Source organism: Geotrypetes seraphini, chromosome 3 (assembly GCF_902459505.1).
Source record: "Geotrypetes seraphini chromosome 3, aGeoSer1.1, whole genome shotgun sequence".
Taxonomy (NCBI): Eukaryota; Metazoa; Chordata; class Amphibia; order Gymnophiona; family Dermophiidae; genus Geotrypetes; species Geotrypetes seraphini.
This window is the reverse complement of record NC_047086.1, coordinates 228467519-228490176: the sequence shown is the minus strand read 5'-3', so window position 1 is coordinate 228490176 and position 22658 is coordinate 228467519. Positions and strand designations below refer to the sequence as shown.

The 22658-nt window shown below is 46.6% G+C and overlaps 1 protein-coding gene across 1 annotated transcript in view; it reads left to right on the top strand.

Moving 5' to 3' along the window:
• The window catches only part of STAT2 (signal transducer and activator of transcription 2), a 162609-nt gene that overhangs the window by 40835 nt on the left and 99116 nt on the right, over window positions 1–22658 (top strand). Inside the window, exons 2-3 of the mRNA XM_033939517.1 lie at window positions 7341–7527; window positions 16936–17080. Of these exons, the coding sequence (XP_033795408.1) occupies window positions 7379–7527; window positions 16936–17080 (294 nt within the window). The 5' untranslated portion in view covers window positions 7341–7378. The remainder of the gene's footprint in view (window positions 1–7340; window positions 7528–16935; window positions 17081–22658) is intronic.

Below are 22658 nucleotides of genomic sequence, written 5' to 3'. Positions count from 1 at the left end.
GAGTTATCATCAGTGCAGACATGAAGGCTGCCAAACAAGTAGAGAAGGCCTCATCCAAGGCAAGGCAAATGATGGGATGTATCAAGAGAAGCTTCGTCAGCCGCAAACCTGAAGTCATCATGCCACTTTACAGATCCTTGGTGAGACCTCATCTGGAATACTGTGTGCAATTCTGGAGGCCGCATTACCGTAAAGATGTGCTTCGAGCCGAGTCGGTCCAGCGGATGGCCACTAGAATGGTCTCCGGACTCAAGGGTCTCTCATACGAAGAAAGACTGGGCAAATTGCAGCTCTATACTCTAGAGGAGCGCAGGGAAAGGGGTGACATGATTGAGACATTTAAATACGTCACAGGTCGTGTCGAGATGGAAAACGACATATTCTTTCCCATGGGACCCTCGGTCACAAGGGGGCACCCGCTTAAACTCAGAGGAGGGAAATTTAGTGGTGACGCCAGGAAGTACTTCTTCACGGAAAGGGTGGTGGATCATTGGAACAAACTTCCGAGGCAGGTGATCAAGGCCGCCAGCGTGCTCGACTTTAAGAATAGATGGGATATCCACGTAGGATCCCTACGAGGGTCGAGCTAAGGAACTAAGTCATCAGCACTCAGACTTAATGGGGTGGGTCAGTAGAGTGGGCAGACTTGATGGGCTGTGGCCCTTTTCTGCCGTCACCTTTCTATGTTTCTATGTTTCTATCCTGAAGGAAATGGGTATTTCCAAATGCATTCTCCATCTTTTGAAAAATACTTTGTCCTTTAAGCATGCAGCGCTTCCTACCATCTGCTTTCACCTTTCTGGATGGGGGCAGCCCTAGAAGTGTCCAGGGACCATCATTGGGTTCCCAGGCCTTGAACTGAAGAACACTGGACTATAGGGACAAAGTGTAGGGACTTTTTGTTATAGGAATAATTTTATAAAGGATTTTTTTTGTGCTTAAATTGTTTGCAGGGGTTATACAAGAAAGAACATAAGAATTGCTGCTGCTGGGTCAGACCAATGGTCTATCGTGCCCAGTAGTCTGCTCACACGGCGGCCCTTAGGTCAAAGACCAGTGCTCTAACTGAGTCTAGCCTTCTCTGCGTATGTTCTGGTTCAGCAGGAACTTGTCTAACTTTGTCTAGAGGTATAGGGGAAGGGAAAGGGTTACGTGCACGCGGCAGGAGGGAGCGGGGGATGGGGGTGGAGAAGAGGGCAGGAAGAGGCGCCACTGCCCTGGGTGCCTCACCCTTGCTACGCCGCAGCAGAGGTGGTCAGAAGAGAAACAAAGGTAGAGATTTACTACCTAAACTCTAAAGAGAGACAATTCAAACCACAGATGGGTGGTGGCAGAGAAAGGCACAACTCCAGATTCACAAAAGAGAAAGAGGAGCCAATGACTCGTGTATTAACAGGGAGACGCTAATCGCAGCTAATCAGACCCTTGATGCAAGCAACATTGCCAAAACCCAGCCATGTTGAGTCATTTTTACAGTAAAGCACTTGGCGATAATTGGTGGTTGTTCCGTCACTTCTCCTACATAGAAACATAGAAAGATGACGGCAGATAAGAGCTACAGCCCATCAAGTATGCCCACACTATTGACCCTCCCTATTAAGACTAATGACCCCCTTAAGTATAATTGTAATTATACTGCCATTCTACTGACCCGCTCTTTCAAGTCTATACCCTAGTGACCCTATCCCTTGGCATGACCCTCGTAGGGATCCCACATAGGTATCCCATTTATTCTTGAAGTCTGAGATGCTGCGTGCCTCGATCACCTGCACTGGAAGCTTGTTCCAATGCTCAATCACTCTCTCCGTGAAGAAGTACTTCCTGGCGTCTCCACAAAACTTCCCTCCCCTGAGCTTGAGCAGATGACCCCTTGTGGTCGAGGGTCCCTTCAGAAGAAAGATATCATCTTCCACCTTGACCCGACCCGTGATGTACTTAAAAGTCTCAATCATGTCTCCCCTCTCCCTACGCTCTTCGAGAGTGTAGAGCTGCAATTTGCTCAGTCTTTCTTTAGCCCCGAGACCATCCTGGTGGCCATCCGCTGAACCGATTCAACTCTGAGCACATCTTTACGGTAATGTGGCCTCCAAAATTGCACACAGTATTCCAGATGAGGTCTCACCATGGCTCTGTACAATGGCATCATGACTTCAGGCTTCCTGTTGACAAAGCTTCTCTTGATACAACCTATCATCTGCCGTGCTTTAGATGAAGCCTTCTCCACTTGAGTGGCTGCTTTCATGTCAGCAGGAATGTGGGGAAGCTGAAAGCTAAGAGGGTAAAGGCTGAGGGTAAAGCAGAAACACAGAGAGCGGGAAAACTGCCCGAAATCCAAGGGCAAGTGGCCCAAGTAAATGCAGAGTTGGGAGAAAAACGACGGGACCTGCGGTGCTTATACGCAAATGCAAGAAGCCTCACGGCCAAGATGGGTGAACTAGAAGTCATGGCCAAGGGGGAGGACTTGGATATAATTGGAGTTGTAGAAACCTGGTGGACAGAGGAAAATCAATGGGATGTAGCGCTGCCGGGGTACAAGCTCTATAGGAGGGACAGGACCCACAAAAAGGGGGGAGGCATAGCACTATATATAAAGGACTCTATCCACTCGGTCGGGATGGATATGGTAACGAAGGCAGAGGGGCTGGAATCGATGTGGGTCAAATTACTGGGAAACAAGGGTGCGGGCATAAAACTGGGGCTGTACTATCGACCACCTGGTACACCAGAGGGAGTCGGACACGACTTGGAAGCGGAATTGAGACAGGAGTGCAGGACTGGAAATGTAACAGTGATGGGGGACTTCAACTACCCAGGGATAGACTGGAGTACGGGTCACTCCAACTGCAATAGGGAGATAGGATTTGTAGAAGCTGTGAAGGACTGCTTCATGGAGCAACTAGTCAAAGAACCGACGCGAGGGGGTACTACTCTTGACCTCATCCTAAACGGATTAGGGGGGCCTGCAAGAGGGGTAGAAGTGGGAGGACCACTAGGCAACAGTGATCACAACACGATCAGATTCACATTAGAAAGAGGGACACCCATAGTTAGGAGGACCGCAACAACTGCGCTGAACTTCAAGAAAGGGAACTACGTTGCTATGAGGGAAATGGTGGAGAGGAAGCTCAGAAACATCTTTAGGATGGAGACTGTGGGAAGCGCCTGGACCCTATTCAGGGACACCCTGCAAGAAGCACAGAGAATGTACGTCCCCAACTTCAGGAAAGGCTGCAAGAACAAGCGACCAAAGGACCCAGTTTGGATGTCAATAGAAGTAAAGAGGGCGATAAAGGACAAAAAAGTATCTTTCCGGAGATGGAAAAAGGACCCAACAGAGGAAAATCACCAGGCGCACAGGAAATGCCAAAAGGAATGCCACCGGGAGGTTAGAAAAGCAAAAGGGAAATACGAAGAGGGGCTGGCCAAGAAGGCGAAAAACTTCAAGGCATTCTTCAGTTACGTTAAGGGGAAGCGACCAGCGAGAGAGGAAGTAGGGCCGTTGGACGATGGGGACAGGAAGGGAGTGATTAAGGAGGATAAAGAGGTAGCTGAGAGGTTGAACACGTTCTTCTCGTCGGTTTTCACGAGCGAAGACAAATCTAATATACCAGACTCAGAGGAGCTCATGAGTGGGGAACAGACTGGAAAATTAGAGCACATAGAGGTAAGTAGGGAGGATGTCCTCAAACAGATAGACAGGTTAAAATGCGGCAAATCACCGGGCCCGGACGGGATCCATCCAAGGGTTCTGAAGGAAATAGCGGGCACAATACAACATGTTTGCAACCTATCCTTGAAAACTGGTGAGGTGCCGGAGGACTGGAAATTGGCAAATGTCACACCCATCTTCAAGAAAGGATCGAGGGGTGACCCCGGGAACTACAGGCCGGTGAGCCTGACTTCAATTATAGGGAAGATTGTGGAAGCTATGATCAAGGACGGCATTTGCGAGCACATCGAGAGAAATGGCCTACTGAGAACAAGCCAGCACGGATTCTGTAAGGGAAGGTCGTGCCTAACGAACCTTCTGTACTTCTTTGAGGGAATAAGCAGTCGGGTGGACAATGGGGAGCCCATAGACATCATTTACCTCGACTTTCAAAAGGCTTTCGACAAGGTGCCACATGAAAGGCTACTTAAGAAGCTGTGGAACCACGGGGTGGGAGGGGATGTGCACAGATGGATCAAGCACTGGTTATCGGGAAGACTGCAGAGGGTTGGAGTAAAGGGTCAATATTCTGACTGGCGGGGAGTCACGAGCGGTGTGCCACAGGGATCGGTGCTGGGGCCTTTACTCTTTAACATATTCATCAATGACCTGGAAAAGGAGGCAAAGTGTGAGGTTATAAAATTCGCAGACGATACCAAACTGTGCGGCAGAGTTACGACCAGGGAGGAGTGTGAAGACCTACAAAGGGACCTGGACAAGCTGGAAGACTGGGCAAACAAATGGCAAATGCGCTTCAACGTGGACAAATGCAAGGTCATGCATATAGGGAAAAAGAACCCGTTGTTCAGCTACAAATTAGGGGGGGTATTGTTGGGAGACAGCAGACTCGAGAGAGACTTGGGTGTGCTGGTGGATGCATCACTGAAGCCATCTGCACAGTGCGCAGCAGCCTCGAAAAAAGCCAACAGGATGCTGGGCATCATAAAGAAGGGCATAGCAACCAGAACACGGGAAGTCATCATGCCTTTGTATCGAGCGATGGTACGTCCACATCTGGAGTACTGCGTTCAGTATTGGTCGCCGCACCTCAAGAAGGACATGGCGGTACTTGAGAGAGTCCAAAGGAGAGCAACGAAATTGGTAAGAGGGCTGGAACACTGCTCATACGCCGAGAGGCTGGATAGGCTGGGGCTCTTCTCTCTGGAGAAAAGGAGGCTCAGGGGAGATATGATAGAGACTTTCAAGATCATGAGGGGCATAGAGAAGGTGGATAGGGACAGATTCTTTAGACTGAAGGGGACAGCAAATACGAGGGGACATTCTGAGAAACTGAAGGGAGATAGGTTCAAAACAAATGCAAGGAAGTTTTTTTTCACCCAAAGGGTCGTGGACACTTGGAATGCGCTACCGGAGGAAGTGATCAAGCAGAATACGGTACAAGGATTCAAACAGGGATTGGATGGATTCCTGAGGGATAAAGGGATCGTGGGATACTGAGGGAGGAGCTGGGAGGTAATACAAGTATAGGAAGTAAATCAGGAAATGAGTATAAACTAACCTGGTCGTGCATGTGCAAGACCGGAGGGCTAGGACTTCGATAGGAAGGCAGGACTTAAATGGGAAACCAAGGTGGCAAGGGAGCCCCTTCTGATGATTCAGACAGGTCTTGACCTGTTTTGGGCCGCCGCGGGAGCGGACTGCTGGGCGGGATGGACCTGTGGTCTGACCCGGCGGAGGCACTGCTTATGTTCTTATGTTATGTTCTTATTACTCCTAAGTCTCGTTCTGCCGCAGTCCTGGTTAAAGTTTCTCCATTCAGGGTGTAAGTTTTGCAAGGATTTCCGTTACCGAGATGCATGACCTTATATTTCTTGGCTTTGAAGCCCAGCTGCCAGATCGAGGACCAACTTTCTAAAGTACGCAGGTCTTGCTCCATAGCATCCTGTAGATTATAGCCGTTTACTATATTGCATAGTTTGGCGTCATCAGCGAATAAGGTTACCTTGCCTTGAAGCCCTTGAGTCAGATCCCCAATGAATATGTTGAAGAGGAGTGGGCCCAGGACTGAACCCTGTGGCACTCCGCTAGTCACCCCTGACATTTTAGAGAGGGTACCGTTAACCACCACCCTCTGAGGTCTGCCACTAAGCCAATCTTTAACCCATGCAGTTAGAGTCTCTCCTAATCCCATCGATTTCATCTTGTTCAGCAGCCTGCGGTGAGGGACGCTGTCAAACGCTTTGCTGAAATCCAGGTACACGACGTCCAAGGACTCTCCTGAGTCCAGTCAAAGAAGCTGATAAGATTGGACTGGCATGACCTACCCTTGGTGAATCCATGTTGACTGGGATCCCGGAGATTTCCCTCGTTCAGGATCGTATCTAATTTATACTTAATTAGTGTTTCCATGAGTTTACACACTATTGAGGTGAGGCTTACCGGTCTATAGTTCGCAGCCTCAGCCTTACAACCCTTTTTATGTAGAGGAACGACGTTGGCCGTCTTCCAGTCCAACGGAACTTTCCCCGTACTTAGTGAGAGATTGAAGAGCACTGCCATCGGTTCCGCCAGAACATCTCTCAATTCTCTGAGCACTCTTGGGTGTAAATTGTCCGGTCCCATGGCCTTGTTTACCTTTAACCTTGCCAGTTCATTGTAGACGTCCCCAGGTGTGAACTCAAAATTCTGAAACGGGTCATCCACGTCTTGTTTTACCTTCAACTGTGGTCTGTGTCCCGGTGCTTCGCAGGTGAAGACTGAGCAGAAATATTCATTTAGTAGTTCTACTTTTTCTGAATCCGCCACCGCGTAGTTTCCGTCCGGTTGTCTAAGGCGTACTATACTGTCTGTGTTCCTTTTCCTATCACTGATATACCTAAAGAAGGATTTGTCCCCTTTTTTAATGTTTTTTGCCAGAGTTTCTTCCACACAAAGTTTGGCCTCCCTAACTGCTGTTTTGACTGCTGCAGATCTGGTCTTATATTCTACTTTAGTTTCTCTTCTCTGCGTACGTTTGTAGGAAAGAAATGCTTTTTTCTTCTCCTTAATGAGGTGCAAGATCTCTTCAGTGAACCATTGGGGTTTGTTGTTTCTTTGCCGTTTATCTACTGATTTTATGTAGCGATTAGTTGCTTCGTGTATGGATGATTTCAGGTACGACCACATAGTTTCCACATTGCCAGTCTCTGCTTGGTCCTGCAGCGTCTGATGAACGAAATCTCCCATGCGTGCGAAGTCAGTGCCCCGGAATTTGAGCACCTTTGTTTTTGTAATTGATTTAGGGGATCCTTTCCCAAGGTTGAACCATACCATGTTGTGGTCGCTGGAGGCTAGCGTATCTCCTACCGAGACCTCTGAGACGCTTTCCCCATTGGTGAGTACCAGGTCTAGGATCGCCTGGGCCCTAGTGGGCTCCGTTACCATTTGTCTGAGATGTACTCCTTTTATGGTGGTCAAAAGCCTCCTGCTGCTGCTGGTTGTTGCTGAAAATGTGGTCCAGTCTGCATCAGGCAGGTTGAAGTCCCCTATCAGTACCTCTGTATCGTGTTTCTGCTTGTGGTTTCACATGCACATGACAGTTTTGTGTCTTTGTACAGTGCTGTGTACTTCTGATACATGCACCATACATACCATGCTAGTGATAATGTGAATTCCTCTTTTTGTGTTATAGACAAAATTGTATCTGGAGGTTGTCGGCTGGCTCCTGATATGGAGTCAGATACCCGTGTCAGTGTGTGGGAAGACCTGCAGCACCTTGATGATAGTTTCCAGGAGCAATTGCAGAACCTCTACAGCTCTGACCTGCTCTCTGTGTATGTACGACAATACCTGGCCCACTGGATAGAAGCACAGGACTGGTAATTATTTCCTCTGATTACTTCCTTTGCCTAGGGCTGGATTAAAGGATAGGAGGCACGTGCCTAGGGCCCGGAATTGTCAGGTGCCTAGGGCCAGCGTTAGGGGGGAACAAACAGGGCAGTTGCCCTGGGCCCAACAGATGCAGGGGGCCCTGTGGTCCGAACTCCTACATTGTCCTTTTCAGAGGGGCCCCGACATGGTAGATGTTCTCACAAGCTGCCAGCGGCTGCCCCGAAGTTTTCCCTCTGCCGCAATCTGCCCTGTCGGAAACGGGAAGTTGTGGCAGAGGGAAAACTTTGGGGAAGCTGCCGGCAGCTTGTGAGAACAGCTGACGTGTCGGGGCCCTTCTGAAAAGAACAATTTTGGCTGTAGGGAAGAAGCGATCTCTTGCCTTGCCTCCTCCTCTGCTGGCCAGAACTCCTCATCTTTCCCCCTTCTCGGCTGTATTAGCAGGCAGGGCAAGTGTTTGGGGGGAGCAAGGAGAGAAGCTGCCCTGGGCCCTTGCCTTTTTTTTGGGCTGCAATGGTTGACTGCTTTCTCCCTGCTTTCCTGATGTGACGGCCCATAAACCTTCCCCCCCCCCACGCGACGTCAATTCTGACATCGGTGAGGAAGTTCTGGCCAGCCCCAGAACTTCCTCTCCGACGTCAGAATTGACGTTGGGCGGGAAGGCTTGTGGGCCCTTCGCATTGGGGAAGCAGGGAGAAATCATGGCGGTGGCTTGGCGAAATCAGCAGCAGCGGTGGTGGCCACTGGGGGGCGGAGGGGTGGAGAGAGAGAAAGAAATGGGAGGGGGCTGGAAGAAAGAAAGAAAGCCTGAAAGAAAGAAAGGAGCAGGGAGAGAGAATGAAAGAAAGAAAAGGGAGGGAGCAAAGACAGAAAAAGTAAGGAAAGGGGCATGGAGAGAGGAAGAAAAAGTTTAAAGTTGGAGGAGGGAATTGAGTGTGTTGGGTGGCAGGGGGCAGAGAGGGTGAGAGGAAGAAAAAGTTGGACTCGTGGAGGGACAGAGAGAGATGTTGGTTGGGATGAGGGCTGGAGGAGAGGAAGCATGCAGGAAGAAGGAAGAAAGAAAGATTGGATGCATAGTCAGAAGGAAGTGCAACCAGAGACTCATGAAATCACCAGACAACAAAGATAAAAAAAATGATTTTATTTTCAATAGTGATCAAAAGGTGTCAGTTTCTTCAAATTTACATCTGCTATATTTATATTTTGCAGAGTATTAGGGAGCCTATATGTCATTGTTTCTGTGGTATTTCACTGTATGCAGTTTGGCTTTTTGGCGGTACAGTTTAACCTTTATCTACATATTTCTATTTTTAGTTTGTGATTACCGTATTTTCACGTAGATAACGCGCACCCGTGTAAAACGCGCACATGGGTATAGTGCGCGAAAATCGAAATATATGTAAAAAAAATTTTGTATACCGCGCACACCCGTATACCGCGCTTGCTGCCCCGACTCTCCTTTCGCCCGCCCTGACTCTCCTCTCCCCCTTGAAGTCCTGTCCCCACCCTGAAAGCCTGATGCCCCCCCCCCGATGTCAGATTCACCCCCCCGCAGGACCGCTCGCACCCCCACCCCGAAGGACCGCTCGCACCCCCACAGCCTCCTGACCTCCCCATCATGTAGACGCTCCTACCTGTGTCCTGCTGCTTCCTCTTGGCGGTCCCGGCCCTTCTGTGAGCCCTGCGCTGCTTCCTCTTCCGGCGGTCCCGCCCTTTCTCTGACGTCAAAGAAAGGGCGGGACCGCCGGAAGAGGAAGCAGCGCAGGCGCAGGGCTCACAGAAGGGCCGGGACCGCCAAGAGGAAGCAGCAGGACACCGGTAGGAGCGACTACATGATGGGGGGGGGGGGTCGGGAGGCTGTGGGGGTGCGAGCGGTCCTTCGGGGTGGGGCTGCGAGCGGTCCTGCGGGGGGGTGAATCGGACGTAGGGGGGGAACTATGTAAAAAAAAAAATTGTACAACGCGCTCACGCGTATAACGCGCAAGGTTATGCACGGTTTGTAAAATTGTGTATAATGCGCGCGTTATATGCATGAAAATACGGTATTTATTCCATACTGGGTGAGGGTGTATCTGTGTTCTGTGTATGAAACCAACTTGTTTATTTCATAAAAGGACACAAGCAGAAGCTGAGACATAAGAACATAAGAACTGCCATCTCCGGATGTAGGGATGGAGATCTGATAAGTTCTGATCCAGGGCATCAGAACACAGGCAAGGTCAGCACACAGGCGGTTCTGAACCAGGCCAGGTCAGCACACTGACCTAGGCCCTGTGTACGGATCTAGGCCCTGTGTACAGATCTAGGCTTGTATTTGGATCTGAGGCCCTGATTCTCATTCCCTCTCCCTCCTGCCACGTATACTTTCTAAGCAAGGACAAGGACAAGGGCAGGATTAATCAATAGGCCAAGTAGGCACGTGCCTAGGACCCAAAATGGTCAGGGGGGCCCGATGAAGGAGGGCATCAACATTGTTTTTTCCAAACAGCGATGGGCCCCTCCTTCATCGATCGGCAATGCGGCCCCCGCCCCACCCATCGACGGAAAGTAAGACAAGCAAGCAACACGGGTAAGAAAGGCAATGGGAACTGTAATTGTGCAAGCGGTGCTGCTTGTCCAAAGCTTCCCTCTGATGCAGCTTCCTATTTCCGCCTGGGCGCATGGTGGGGTGGGGCAGGGGGCCCAGTGTACTTGTGTGTCTAGGGGCCCTCAACGAATTAATCCTGCCCTGCCCAGGTCCTTTTCTTGTTTGCTCTTACCCAGAGTTGCACCTGACATTCTATGCTCGTGTTCCTTGTTCTTTCTGCCTAAATGAATTACTTTGCACTTTTCCACATTAAACTTCATCTGCCATTTCTCCGCCCATTTCTCTAACTGACACAAGTCACTGGAGTTTCTCGCTATCCTTATGTGATCTGATTGCCCGGCATAGCTTTGTGTGGTCTGCAAACTTGATGATCTCACTGGATGTTCCTTCTTCTAGGTCTTTGATGAAAATATTAAATAAGATGGGCCCAAGTACCGAGCCCTGGGTCACACCACTAGTCACTTTCTCCCAGTCTGAGAACTTCCCATTTATGCCCACTCTCTGCTTTCTGTTCTCCAGCCATTTGCCTATCCATGGCTTTGTAGTTTCCTAAGAAGTCTTTCATGTGGAACCTTGTCGAACGCTTTCTGGAAGTCCAAGTATATTATGTCTACCGGTTCTCCACTATCAATTTGTTCACGGTCTCAAAAAATTGAAATAAATTCGCCAAACATGACTTCCCTTTCCTGAAGCCATGTTGACTGGCTCTCATCAGGTTGTGTGTATCCAAGTGCTGGACTATGCTATCTATAATCAGTGCTTCAATCATCTTTCCAGGGACAGATGTAAAACTCACAGGTCTGTAGTTGCCCGGTTCTCCTCTTGAACCTTTTTTGAAAATTGGTGTGATGTTTGCTATCTTCCAATCATCCGGTATCTGTCCAGTTCTAATTGACAGGTTGGCAAGTTTTTGCAAAAGCTCTCCAATTTCAACCTTCAGTTCTTTTAAGACTCTCAGGTGAATTCCATCAGGTCCAGGGGATTTGTCGCTTTTAAGATTGTCGATCTGGTAGTAGATCTGGTCCAAGTCCACTTCTACTGTGGTGAGGCTGTCCTCTATTACTCCTTTGAACACTTTCACTGCTTCTGGTATTGTTGCGGTGTCCTCCTTCATAAAGACAGACGCAAAGAAGGAATTTAGTCTGTCTGCAATTTGTTTGTCTTCCTTGATGTACCCTTTTCTTCCCTGGTCATCCAGCGGTCCCATCGCCTCTTTTGCAGGTTTTTTTCCTTTTACGTATCTAAAGTAGGGCTTGAAATTTTTGGCCTCTTGCGCTATTTTCTCCTCATAGTCCTTTTTGGCATCCCTCACCGCAATGTGACATTTCTTCTGATCATCTTTGTGTTTGTTCCAAGCTTTGGTTGTTTTCGTGTGTTTCCATTTTTTAAAGGAGTCCTTTTCTTTTATGGCTTCCTTCACCTCTCTAGTAAACCATGCCGGTTCTCCTTTGCCTTTAGTTTTCAGTGCTTTTGGTTACTCTGGCATGTTAGTTGGACCAAGTGACCCCTGATGCAAGCATTCCTCAGACGCCGAAACACAGTGCTGTCGGGTCCACAGCTTCAGCTTCAGCTTGTGTCTTTTTATGAAATAAACAAGTTCGTTTTACATCAGTGTTCTTCAGTGGAGTGCTCATTGTCCATTCCCATTTCTTTTGTGCTGTTTTATACCCGTGGTTCTCTGTCCTGTTGGACTTTTTGATGTTTACTTTATGTATGAAAGACATGGTTTTCTGTTAGCGTTTGCTAGCCTTGCTTGTGGAAATGCATCGGGCATGGTTCTTGGGAGCACCTTGAATAAACTTGATTTGAATCTCCTTTTTTTTTTTTTTCTACCGATCTTCTTTTGTTTCATGTTGGATTCTTTGGTGGACAGCTTGCCTTGTTGTTTCATTACAAGTTAACATACGTGGAGTAAGAACATAAGAATTGCCGGTGCTGGGTCAGACCAGTGGTCCATCATGCCCAGCAGTCCGCTAACGCGGCGGCCCTCTGGTCAAAGACCAGCGCTCTACTAGAGGAGTTACAGATTTGGTTGTTTATACATTCATATGGGTTACAGTTGGTTGACATAGAACAGGGGTCTCAAAGTCCCTCCTTGAGGGCCGCAATCCAGTCGGGTTTTCAGGATTTCCCCAATGAATCTGCATGAGATCTATGTGCATGCACTGTTTTCAATGCATATTCACTGGGGAAATCCTGAAAACCCGACTGGATTGCGGCTCTCAAGGAGGGACTTTGAGATCCCTGACATAGAGTGAGGCAGCTGAGAGGCGTTGTAATGTAAACATGGTTCTTAATATAGACTTATATTTTGGATAGTATTACTACTTTACAATATATTTGAACACTTTTATATATGTACTAGTGTTTAAGCCCGTTACATTAATGGGTGCTAGATGTGTCTGTCTGTCTTTCTTTCTGTCTCTCTCTCTCTCTCTCCTTGGCCGCTTTCTACACTCAGGCCCAACAATTGTCCCTTTCTATTCCCTCCCTCCTTCCTTCCCATGTCCTTAGTGCCCCTTCCTATGTCCTTAGTGCCCCAGTGCCTCCTTCCCATGTCCTTAGTGCCTCCTTCCCATGTCCTTAGTGCCCCCAGTGCCTCCTTCCCATGTCTTTAGTGCCCCCAGTGCCTCCTTCCCCATGGTCCCCAGTGCCTCTTTCCCATGTCCTTGGTGCCCCTTCCTGTCTTTAGTGCCCCCAGTGTCTCCTTCCCATGTCCTTAGTGCCCCCAGTGTCTCCTTCCCATGTCCTTAGTGCCCGCAGTGTCTCCTTCCCATGTTCCCCCTCACTGCCATCCAGCCTACCTCCCTATCTGCCGCGCTAAAGCCAGCCTGCCTGCCTTCCTCCCTCCAGCACTGAAGCCTCCCCCCCCGTACCGTCTCCCGCATCCGCTACCTACTGTCTGGCCTACCGCTGCTTCAAACGGGAGACGGGAGTGATTCCTGGGGATTGGAGGAGAGCGGATGTGGTCCCTATTCATAAAAGTGGTCACAGGGATGAAGCAGGAAACTACAGGCCGGTGAGCCTCACTTCAGTTGTTGGAAAAATAATGGAAGTGTTGCTGAAAGAAAGGATAGTGTATTTCCTTGAATCTAATGGGTTACAGGATCCGAGGCAACATGGCTTTACAAAAGGTAAATCGTGCCAAACGAACCTGATTGAATTTTTTGATTGGGTGACCAGAGAGCTGGATCGAGGACATATGCTAGATGTAATTTATTTGGATTTCAGCAAAGCCTTTGATACAGTTCCTCATAGGAGGCTGTTGAACAAACTTGAAGGGCTGAAGTTAGGACCCAAAGTGGTGAACTGGGTCAGAAACTGGCTGTCGGACAGACGCCAGAGGGTGGTGGTTAATGGAAGTCGCTCGAAGGAAGGAAAGGTGACTAGTGGAGTCCCTCAGGGTTCGGTGCTGGGGCCAATCCTGTTCAATATGTATGTAAGTGACATTGCTGAAGGGTTAGAAGGAAAAGTGTGCCTTTTTGCAGATGATACCAAGATTTGTAACAGAGTAGACACCGAAGAGGGAGTGGAAAATATGAAAAAGGATCTGCAAAAGTTAGAGGAATGGTCTAATGCCTGGCAACTAAAATTCAATGCAAAGAAATGCAGAGTAATGCATTTGGGGATTAATAATAGGAAGGAACCGTATATGCTGGGAGGAGAGAAGCTGATATGCACGGACGGGGAGAGGGACCTTGGGGTGATAGTGTCCGAAGATCTAAAGGCGAAAAAACAGTGTGACAAGGCAGTGGCTGCTGCCAGAAGGATTCTGGGCTGTATAAAGAGAGGCGTAGTCAGTAGAAGAAAGAAGGTGTTGATGCCCCTGTACAGGTCATTGGTGAGGCCCCACTTGGAGTATTGTGTTCAGTTTTGGAGACCGTATCTGGCGAAAGACGTAAGAAGACTTGAGGCGGTCCAGAGGAGGGCGACGAAAATGATAGGAGGCTTGCACCAGAAGACATATGAGGAGAGACTGGAAGCCCTGAATATGTATACCCTAGAGGAAAGGAGAGACAGGGGAGATATGATTCAGACGTTCAAATACTTAAAGGGTATTAACGTAGAACAAAATCTTTTCCAGAGAAAGGAAAATGGTAAAACCAGAGGACATAATTTGAGGTTGAGGGGTGGTAGATTCAGGGGCAATGTTAGGAAATTCTACTTTACGGAGAGGGTGGTGGATGCCTGGAATGCGCTCCCGAGAGAGGTGGTGGAGAGTAAAACTGTGACTGAGTTCAAAGAAGCGTGGGATGAACACAGAAGATTTAGAATCAGAAAATAATATTAAAGATTGAACTAGGCCAGTTACTGGGCAGACTTGTACGGTCTGTGTCTGTGTATGGCCGTTTGGAGGAGGATGGGCAGGGGAGGGCTTCAATGGCTGGGAGGGTGTAGATGGGCTGGAGTAAGTCTTAACAGAGATTTCGGCAGTTGGAACCCAAGCACAGTACCGGGTAAAGCTTTGGATTCTCGCCCAGAAATAGCTAAGAAGAAAAAAAAAAAAATTTTAAATTGAATCAGGTTGGGCAGACTGGATGGACCATTCGGGTCTTTATCTGCCGTCATCTACTATGTTACTATGTTAAACACCCCCCCAGTCCGCCGCCGCTGCCGCCCACTGAAACTAAACCAAAAGGAAAAGGGTCCGCCGCACACAAACCGCTGAATGCGTCAAACACTGCCACGGAGCTACAGATCACGGAGGCAGGGATCACAAAGTTGTAAGTGCGCATGCGCACTTAGGGTTTTATTATGATAGATGGAAAGAGTTCAGAGTTAAAGTACTGGGTAGTAGGTAGGAAGGAAAGGAAGGGGAATTTGTTCAAAGATGTTTGGGGGAGCATAGAAGAAAAACTGAACTGGTATGCTAATCTTTGTTTGTTTTGAATTTAAAAAAAAAGAAAGAAAGAAATGCAAGTGGAAATAAAGAAGTAAATAAGAAAACAGATAAATGGGGATGGGGCAAGGCCAGGGGGGCCCAGTGTACTTGTGTGCCTAGAGGCCCTTGAAGAATTAATCCTGCCCTGCCTTTTCCCATGGATTATCATTTTGAATTACTGGAGAAAATACAGGGAAACAAATCTTTAAAAAGGGAAGGACCTGGAGGTGGGATTGTTCTCGGTCAGCAGCAGGTGGGGAAAAACACAGAAATGTAGAGAGATGTAGCAGGGTGTCTTCCTACAAAGCTCGTTTTTGTGCAAGACTTTAGGAGAAGCTGATCATCACTGAACAACTTCCATTCAATCCATTCATTTTTATAGTCATTCTCTATCTAATCATAGAGTGACTTTTGGAAGAGAAGTTGGTATATTTAAGAATTTTTGATAAAGTTTATTTTAACTGTTAAAAAAAAATATTGCTCAAGGGCTTAAAGGTAAACCCTTGATGATGATGCTATATTGAGCATGTTTTACTTTTTCTCCAAATAAGAATAGTTAAAAATATTATTCGGTCAAATACAAATACCAAATATTAATAATGGCATTGAGCTTTAATATAATAAAAGAAGCAACTTGAAAATAGAGATTAAGGTGTTATTGTTGATATGTTGTTTAGTGGCAGCAAAGAAAGCAAATAAAATGTTAGGAATTATTGGGAAAGGAATGGAAAATAAAACTGAGAATATTATAATGCTTTTGTATTGCTCCACGGTGCGACCACACCTTTAATACTGTGTGCAGTTCTGGTCACCACATTTCAAAAAAGATATAGTGGAATTAGAAAAGGTACAGATAAGGACAATGAAAATGATAAAGGGGATGGAACGACTTCCCTATGAGGAAAGGCTAAAGGAGCTGGGACTTTTTAGCCTGGAGACGAGATGACTGAAGGGAGATACTATAGTCTATAAAATACAGAGTGGCATGGAACAGGTAGAAGTGAATTGCTTGTTTACTCTTTCCAAAAATAGATTAGAAGGCATACAATGAAACTGCTAAGTAGTAAATTTAAATCAAACTGGAGAAAGTATTTCTTTACTCGACATATAGTTAAACTTTGGAAATTGTTTGTTAGAGAATGTGGTAAAAGCGTTTGCTATCCCGCATCAAGGGAAATACCATCTGGGCAGCTTACAGTCTTAAAAACATATATTCAATAAAAAAAGTAAATACACTGTCGCATGAAATTAAGGTAAAAAAAGGGAAGAACTACAAATTCCAAAAGAAAGAGTTAAAGGGTAACACGTTTAGGATATTTTGTATTTTACATAATACCATCGGGGCAATCAGCAACGCCAAATTTAATATGCGCCAGAAAAGAGAGAAATTTTCATATCCGATTTAAACCTATTGATCGAGGTTATTGACCGAAGAGATATTGATAAAGAATTCTAAAACTTTGGGGCACTAACCAAAAAAATGGCTTCTCTAACGTGCTCATGTATTAATTTCCGATAAGAAGGAACAGTAAGAAGTTGTTTATTTGCTGATCTTAATGGTCTAACTGATATATATGGGCTTAAAAGGTAAAGAGGCTCGACTGCAGTTAGTACCTGGATTCTTGCCCAGAAATAGCTAAGAAGAAAATAAAAATTAAATTGAATCAGGTTGGGCAGACTGGATGGACCATTCGGCTTTTATCTGCTGTCATCTACTATGTTACCTTGAAAGTTATCAAAAGTATTTTAAATATGATACGATGTTTTACGGGAAGCCAATGAGCTTCTTTCAGAAATGGAGTAATGTGATTAAATTTACAAAGATTATGTATTAACCCGAAAGCAGGTGAATTGATGATAGAATCAAAAGGTGACCTTGACTGAGATAGAATGTACTTTTGCCTGTCTCGTCTTTTTGTACCCTTCCAGGGATCAGGCATCCAGGGAGGTGTTCCTTGCCACAGTGCTGTTTCAGAACCTCCTACACCTTGTAGATGATCAGCTGAGCCGCTTTGCCCAAGAGCAAGACACACTAGCGCAGCACAACTTCCGTAAATTCAAGCATGATATACAGGTACCTTCACTGTGATAAGCAGCACTTCAGCATGTGCAGGATGTTCCTGCAGGGACAGATAGATCTAATCTAGTCCCTTATGCGCAAAAGCTTTCCCTGGCAGTAAGACTCGTAAAAAAGCTGTCTTACTGGCATGGAAAGCTCCCTCTCATTGCACAACGAGAACCCTATGCTAATGCTAAGACTCGTAAAAAAGCAGTCTTACTGACATGGAAAGCTCCCTCCTGTTGCACAACGAGAACCCTATGCTATGCTATGCTATGCTATGCTAATGCATTATAAGGAGCCGAAATCAGTATCAAAATGTTCCAGCAACTCTGGAGCTGCTGATAGCTGTTGTGTGTGTTGTGTGAGTGCACAACTGCTATGCCCATTTAAAAGAAGAAAAAAAATCTGACAGCTCGCCGCTTTCAGCTGATTACAGTAGGGGAATCCCTGATCATCTGAGCTGGCAGAACTCCCTGAAGCCACGCTATATGGTTTTCTCCTTATAGGGTATTTAGGCCCATCTCAGTGCATCCCAAGATGCACCAGGCAGGGGCAGAGTTGCCATTATGAAAAAGTGGGCACTTGAAACAGGAGAGAGTGGGCATTCCTCTGGCCGATCTTTCAACTAAAGGTACAGGGGTGCTGAGGGGAGGGGTGTTGAGCTTGGTGGAAGGGGGAAGTATCTTTGGAAAGCTCAGGGAGGGGATCAGTGGGAGGGAGGCATGGGGGAGGTCCCTGCTTGGTCATCTGATCGCAGCAGGGGAATCGCTGACCACCAGTTAGCAGATTTGAGGAGTCCTGCTGGCTCATCTGATTGGGAATTCCCCTGCTGTAATCAGATGAACCAGCAGGGAGAGCTGCAGCGGGGCATATGAAAATTTTGACAGGGGGGGGAGGAGCTGTGCCTAGCGATTTCTCTTCTGAGCAGGCGCCAGGCATAGTTCCTCTCTCTTTTACCAGAGTTGCTCTGCACAAATAGCATGCTGGTGTAGCTATTAGAAGTACACAGAGGGAGGGAGGGGGTCCAAAGAGGGGCATATGCCAGACTGAGGGGTAGGGAGGTGAAGGGTGAAGAAATAATGGGTCTGAAAACAGAGGAGAGGGAGAGAGATGGTGTACAATGGGATGGAGGGAGGGAAAAGAAAGGGAGAGAAGTTGGACACAAGGGATGGTGTTGAGAGGGGGGTGGGGAATAGAGATACTGGATAGGAGGGTAGTTGGGAAGAGAAAGGGAGAGATGGTGGACCCTGGGGTGGTGGAGAAGGAGGGAGAGATGCTGCATGAAAGGGTAGTTGAGAAAAGGAGAGATGGTGGATCTGGGGATGGTGGGATCCATTGCTACAGCCGCTCTTTCATTCTTCCGGCTGGCGGCAGTGTCAGTGAAGTAAACACGCTGCCTTCTGTGGGGTGCACGCTCTCCCTCTGCTACTGCTTCCTGGTCCTGTTTAGGCTTGAAGCAGTAGCAGAGGGAAAGCTTCACTCACGCTGCCAGTGGCCCAAAGAGCACAAGTGTACTTACTGCCTTATTGAATCCCATGGAGGAGAGGAATGCAGAGTTGGGATGGGATGTGTCACTGGATGATCGCAGGGGAGGTTGGGGGGCAGTGGTCATTAGAAAAATGCTAGACTGAAGGGATGGAGATGAAAAAAAGGAAAGATGCCAGACATCCGGGGGAGAGAAGGGAAATGGAAGGGGAGGACAGAGATGTTGGATGGTGAGCACAGAGAAAGAAGAAAATGTCAAATGGGCAGGAGACCCTGGCAATTGAGTTATCAGAAGACAAACAGAAACCAGAGCCTGGAACTAACATGATTTGAATAATGTCCAGGCAACAAAAGGTAGAAAAAAAATATTTTGTTTTTTGTTTTGCGATTGCAATATGTCAGATTTGAAATGTGTATCCTGCTAGAGCTGGTGTTAGGCAGCAAGTGTGAGCCAGGTCCTAACAGAGAGGAATAGTATTTTTTGTTTATTTTGTTTACACCACAGCACCAGTGTGGTTAGGAGAGGGCAAAGGGGTGTGGATGGGTGAAGAGGCTATAAAATAAATCACAGGATGTTTGAAAAAAACAAACAAACCCCAAAACCACCCAATTGGGCAGGAAAAGTGAATCGAATCAAAAAATTGATTCAATAGGCTGAATTGAAAACTTTTTCCCTGAATTGGGCAGCACTAGTCTCCAGTGTGAGCAAAGGACCTGATAGCTGTCTACTACTTGTTTGGATTCCAGGCTTAGTCAAAACTTTCCTCAGCTAGCCTGTGGTTCCACATCTCGGGGGTTATCCTATTTATAAATGAACCTGATTTTAAAGCAGGATGCCTATTTGAGAAGTCCAGAAGATCTAGTCTGTTTCCTTGTAGGCTTCTAAATTCCGAAAGTAGGTCCAAAGCAGCTCATACTAAAACAAATAAACAAATTATATTAAAAAAAAAAAAAGAATAGAAAAAGAATATCTACAAATGGTTTCCAAAATATGTTTTCAGTGACTCTAAAAAGCATATGTTTGCTTTTTAACATGTAATGAAAGATTATTCTAATCCAAAACTGCCTGATAAACGAGGTTTCTAAAGACTTTTTTTAAAATCACAGATTTAAAAGATGGCAAAACTTGGTTAAGTATCAATTGGGTTAACTTTTTATAAATGCACCATAGGTATTTATGTGCTTTTTATAAAATAGGGTCACAGAGGGGTTGATGCAGAAAGCCTCATGGTAGAGCTGGTTCAAGCGCATGGCTTGATTGTGAAATTAGTGATCTGAAAATACTACCACCTGAGCAGGCAAACTTATTGCTATGTTAAAATTGCAGCAGTAATTTGTAGTCCATTGCTGAATGTCTATTCTGTTCTGATTTGTGTATTCCACACGTCCTCTTGCTGGATATGCAGTGTGCATCACAAATGAAAAGAGACCAAGAAGGGGAATTGCAACTTAAAACACACCTTAGTCAACAACAGTCATAATTAAGTACAACAAATAAGATCATTAAAACTGATGCTAAACATTTAAGAGCTTTCTGAAAAGGAGAATAAGATTTAATTTGCCTAATGCTGAGTGGTCTTGAGTTCCACACTTTACTCCCTAAAATGCAAAGGTTAATTCCAATTTTCTTCCTAGAGACATTCCTAGAGAAGGGAAATTTAATTTCAGACACTTCATAGTTTGTGATGAAGAGAATTTTTTAGGCAGATACATAGAATATACTAACTGATTGATATAAAAAGCTTGCTTAGTTTTTAAATTTATTTTGAGAGGAGCTGCTAGAGAATGACACAGGGACAAAGTTTGTCACCGTCCTCACCCTGTTCCCACAGGCTCCATCTGCATCCCTGCCCTGTTCCTATGGATTCTGTAATTTACACAAGCCTCGACCACTTATGATTTTATACTTAAATCTTTTTGTTAAAGTATTTAAAAAAAAAAGGAACATATTCTCTACAACTGTTTCTAAATCACAGATAGAGCCTTCCATTTCTATCTGGTTTTGATACAACCTTCCCAAAGATTCAGCTACCTATGTTTTCACATCTGGGAAGGCAATTGAATTGTTTTTCAGACATGGGGGGAGAAGAGAACCTAAACTGTGTGTAGTGGATGAACAGGCTAAGTGCCTATTAAATGTTGGAAATGTTCCTTGATGGCCAGAAAGATGCTTGAGCAGCTGGGCACATGATGGAAGGACAATGCAGATGGCAAACAAGACACACAGGATGTAATTTAACAGTAGTTCATTGAAATCCAAAAGCAGCTTCTGCAGTTTTTGTAATCATTTAATTCAGTTGCTAATTATCTAAGATGTGTTAAGTTTGACCCTGGTCTCCAGAAGATTGATGGACCAGGCCATCTCCATCGGTGACCAGCTGCCCTGAGATGAACGACTGAAACTCAGTGCTCCCCAACTAAGGAGACTGGTGTCCACGAGAAGCACTGTCCACTGGAGCTGATCCAGACTCTCACCTTGTCCCAGATTGGCAGATTGAAGCCACTAGCGCAGGCTGTGACCAGCCAATCCCCAAAGAGGGACCCGAGAGTCCAGTTCATTAATCTGCAGGGACCACCGCCGAAGAACATACTTAAGAGGACACATGTGAGCCTGAGCCCACCGGACCACTTCCAGGGAGGCCATCATTGACTTCAAGACCTGCAGAAAATCTTGCGCCCAAGGACAATGATAATAAGAACATAAGAATTGCCTTCACCGGATCAGACCAAGGTCCATCTAGTCCGGTGATCTGCACACGCGGAGGCCCATTTAGGTGCTCCTTGTTGGAGACCCGGATTTCCCGTATCCCTCAATAAGATCTGCAAGAAGGTGTGCATCCAACTTGCGTTTGAAACCCAGAACAGTAGTCTCCGCCATAACCTCCTCCGGGAGAGCATTCCAAGCGCCCACCACACGTTGTGTGAAACAGAACTTCCTGACATTTGTCCTGAACCTGCTGCCACTCAGTTTCAGGCTATGACCTCTTGTCCGTGTCACATCTGAAAATGTCAGTAATGCTGCTTCCTGGTCAATTTGGTCAAATCCTTTTAATATTTTAAAAGTCTCAATCGGATCCCCACGCAGTCTTCTCTTTTCGAGGGTGAACAGTCCCAGTTTTCTGAGGCGTTCCTTGTAGCTTAAATTCTCCATGCCTTTGACTAGTTTCGTGGCTCGCCTCTGCACCCTCTCCATCAGAAAGTGAATGGGCGACTGTAATCTGGGCACCTGTGCCTCGGGCACGAATACTCTGCCCAAGCTGGTGTCGAAGAGAATTCCGAGATACTCCAAGCACTGAGATGAGGACAACCTGCTCTTGGATAGGTTGCCCACCCAGTCCAGTGACTGCAGAAACTCTACAACCTGAGCCGTGACCCGGGAGCTCTCCTGAAAAGACTTTGCACGAATCAACCAGTCATCTAGATAAGGATGAATCAGAATGCCCGCTTTGCGCAAGGCTGTCTCTACCAGCACCATAATCTTGATGAAAGTCTATGGAGCCATGGCCAGACCAAATGGAAGCGCATAGAATTGATAGTGCTTTCCCAAAATTGCAAAATGAAGGAATCACTGATGGGAAGCTTGAATTGGAATATGACGATAGGCCTCCATAAGGTCGAGGGAAGTCAGAAATTCTCCAGGCTGAGCCACTAGAATCATGGACTTCAGAGTCTTCATGCGAAAAGACGGAACCTGGAGTGCCTTGTAGACACCTTTCAGATCTAAAATGGGTCGAAAGGGCCCCTCTTTCTTGGGCACCATGAAGTAAATGGAGTACGTGCCGATGCAAATCTTGTGAAGAGGAACCGGAACCACAGCTTTGAGGTCCAGCAATCTCTTCAGTGTCTGTTGAAAAGCCCGCTTCTTCCAAGCTGCCTGACAAGGAGACAAGATGAAATAATCCAGTAGGGGCCAGTCAAACTCTAGAGCAGGGGTGTCAAAGTCCCTCCTCGAGGGCCGCAATCCAGTCGGGTTTTCAGGATTTCCCCAATGAATATGCATGAGATCTATTTGCATGCACTGCTTTCATTGTATGCTAATAGATCTCATCCATATTCATTGAGGAAATCCTGAAAACCCGAATGGATTGCGGCCCTCGAGGAGGGA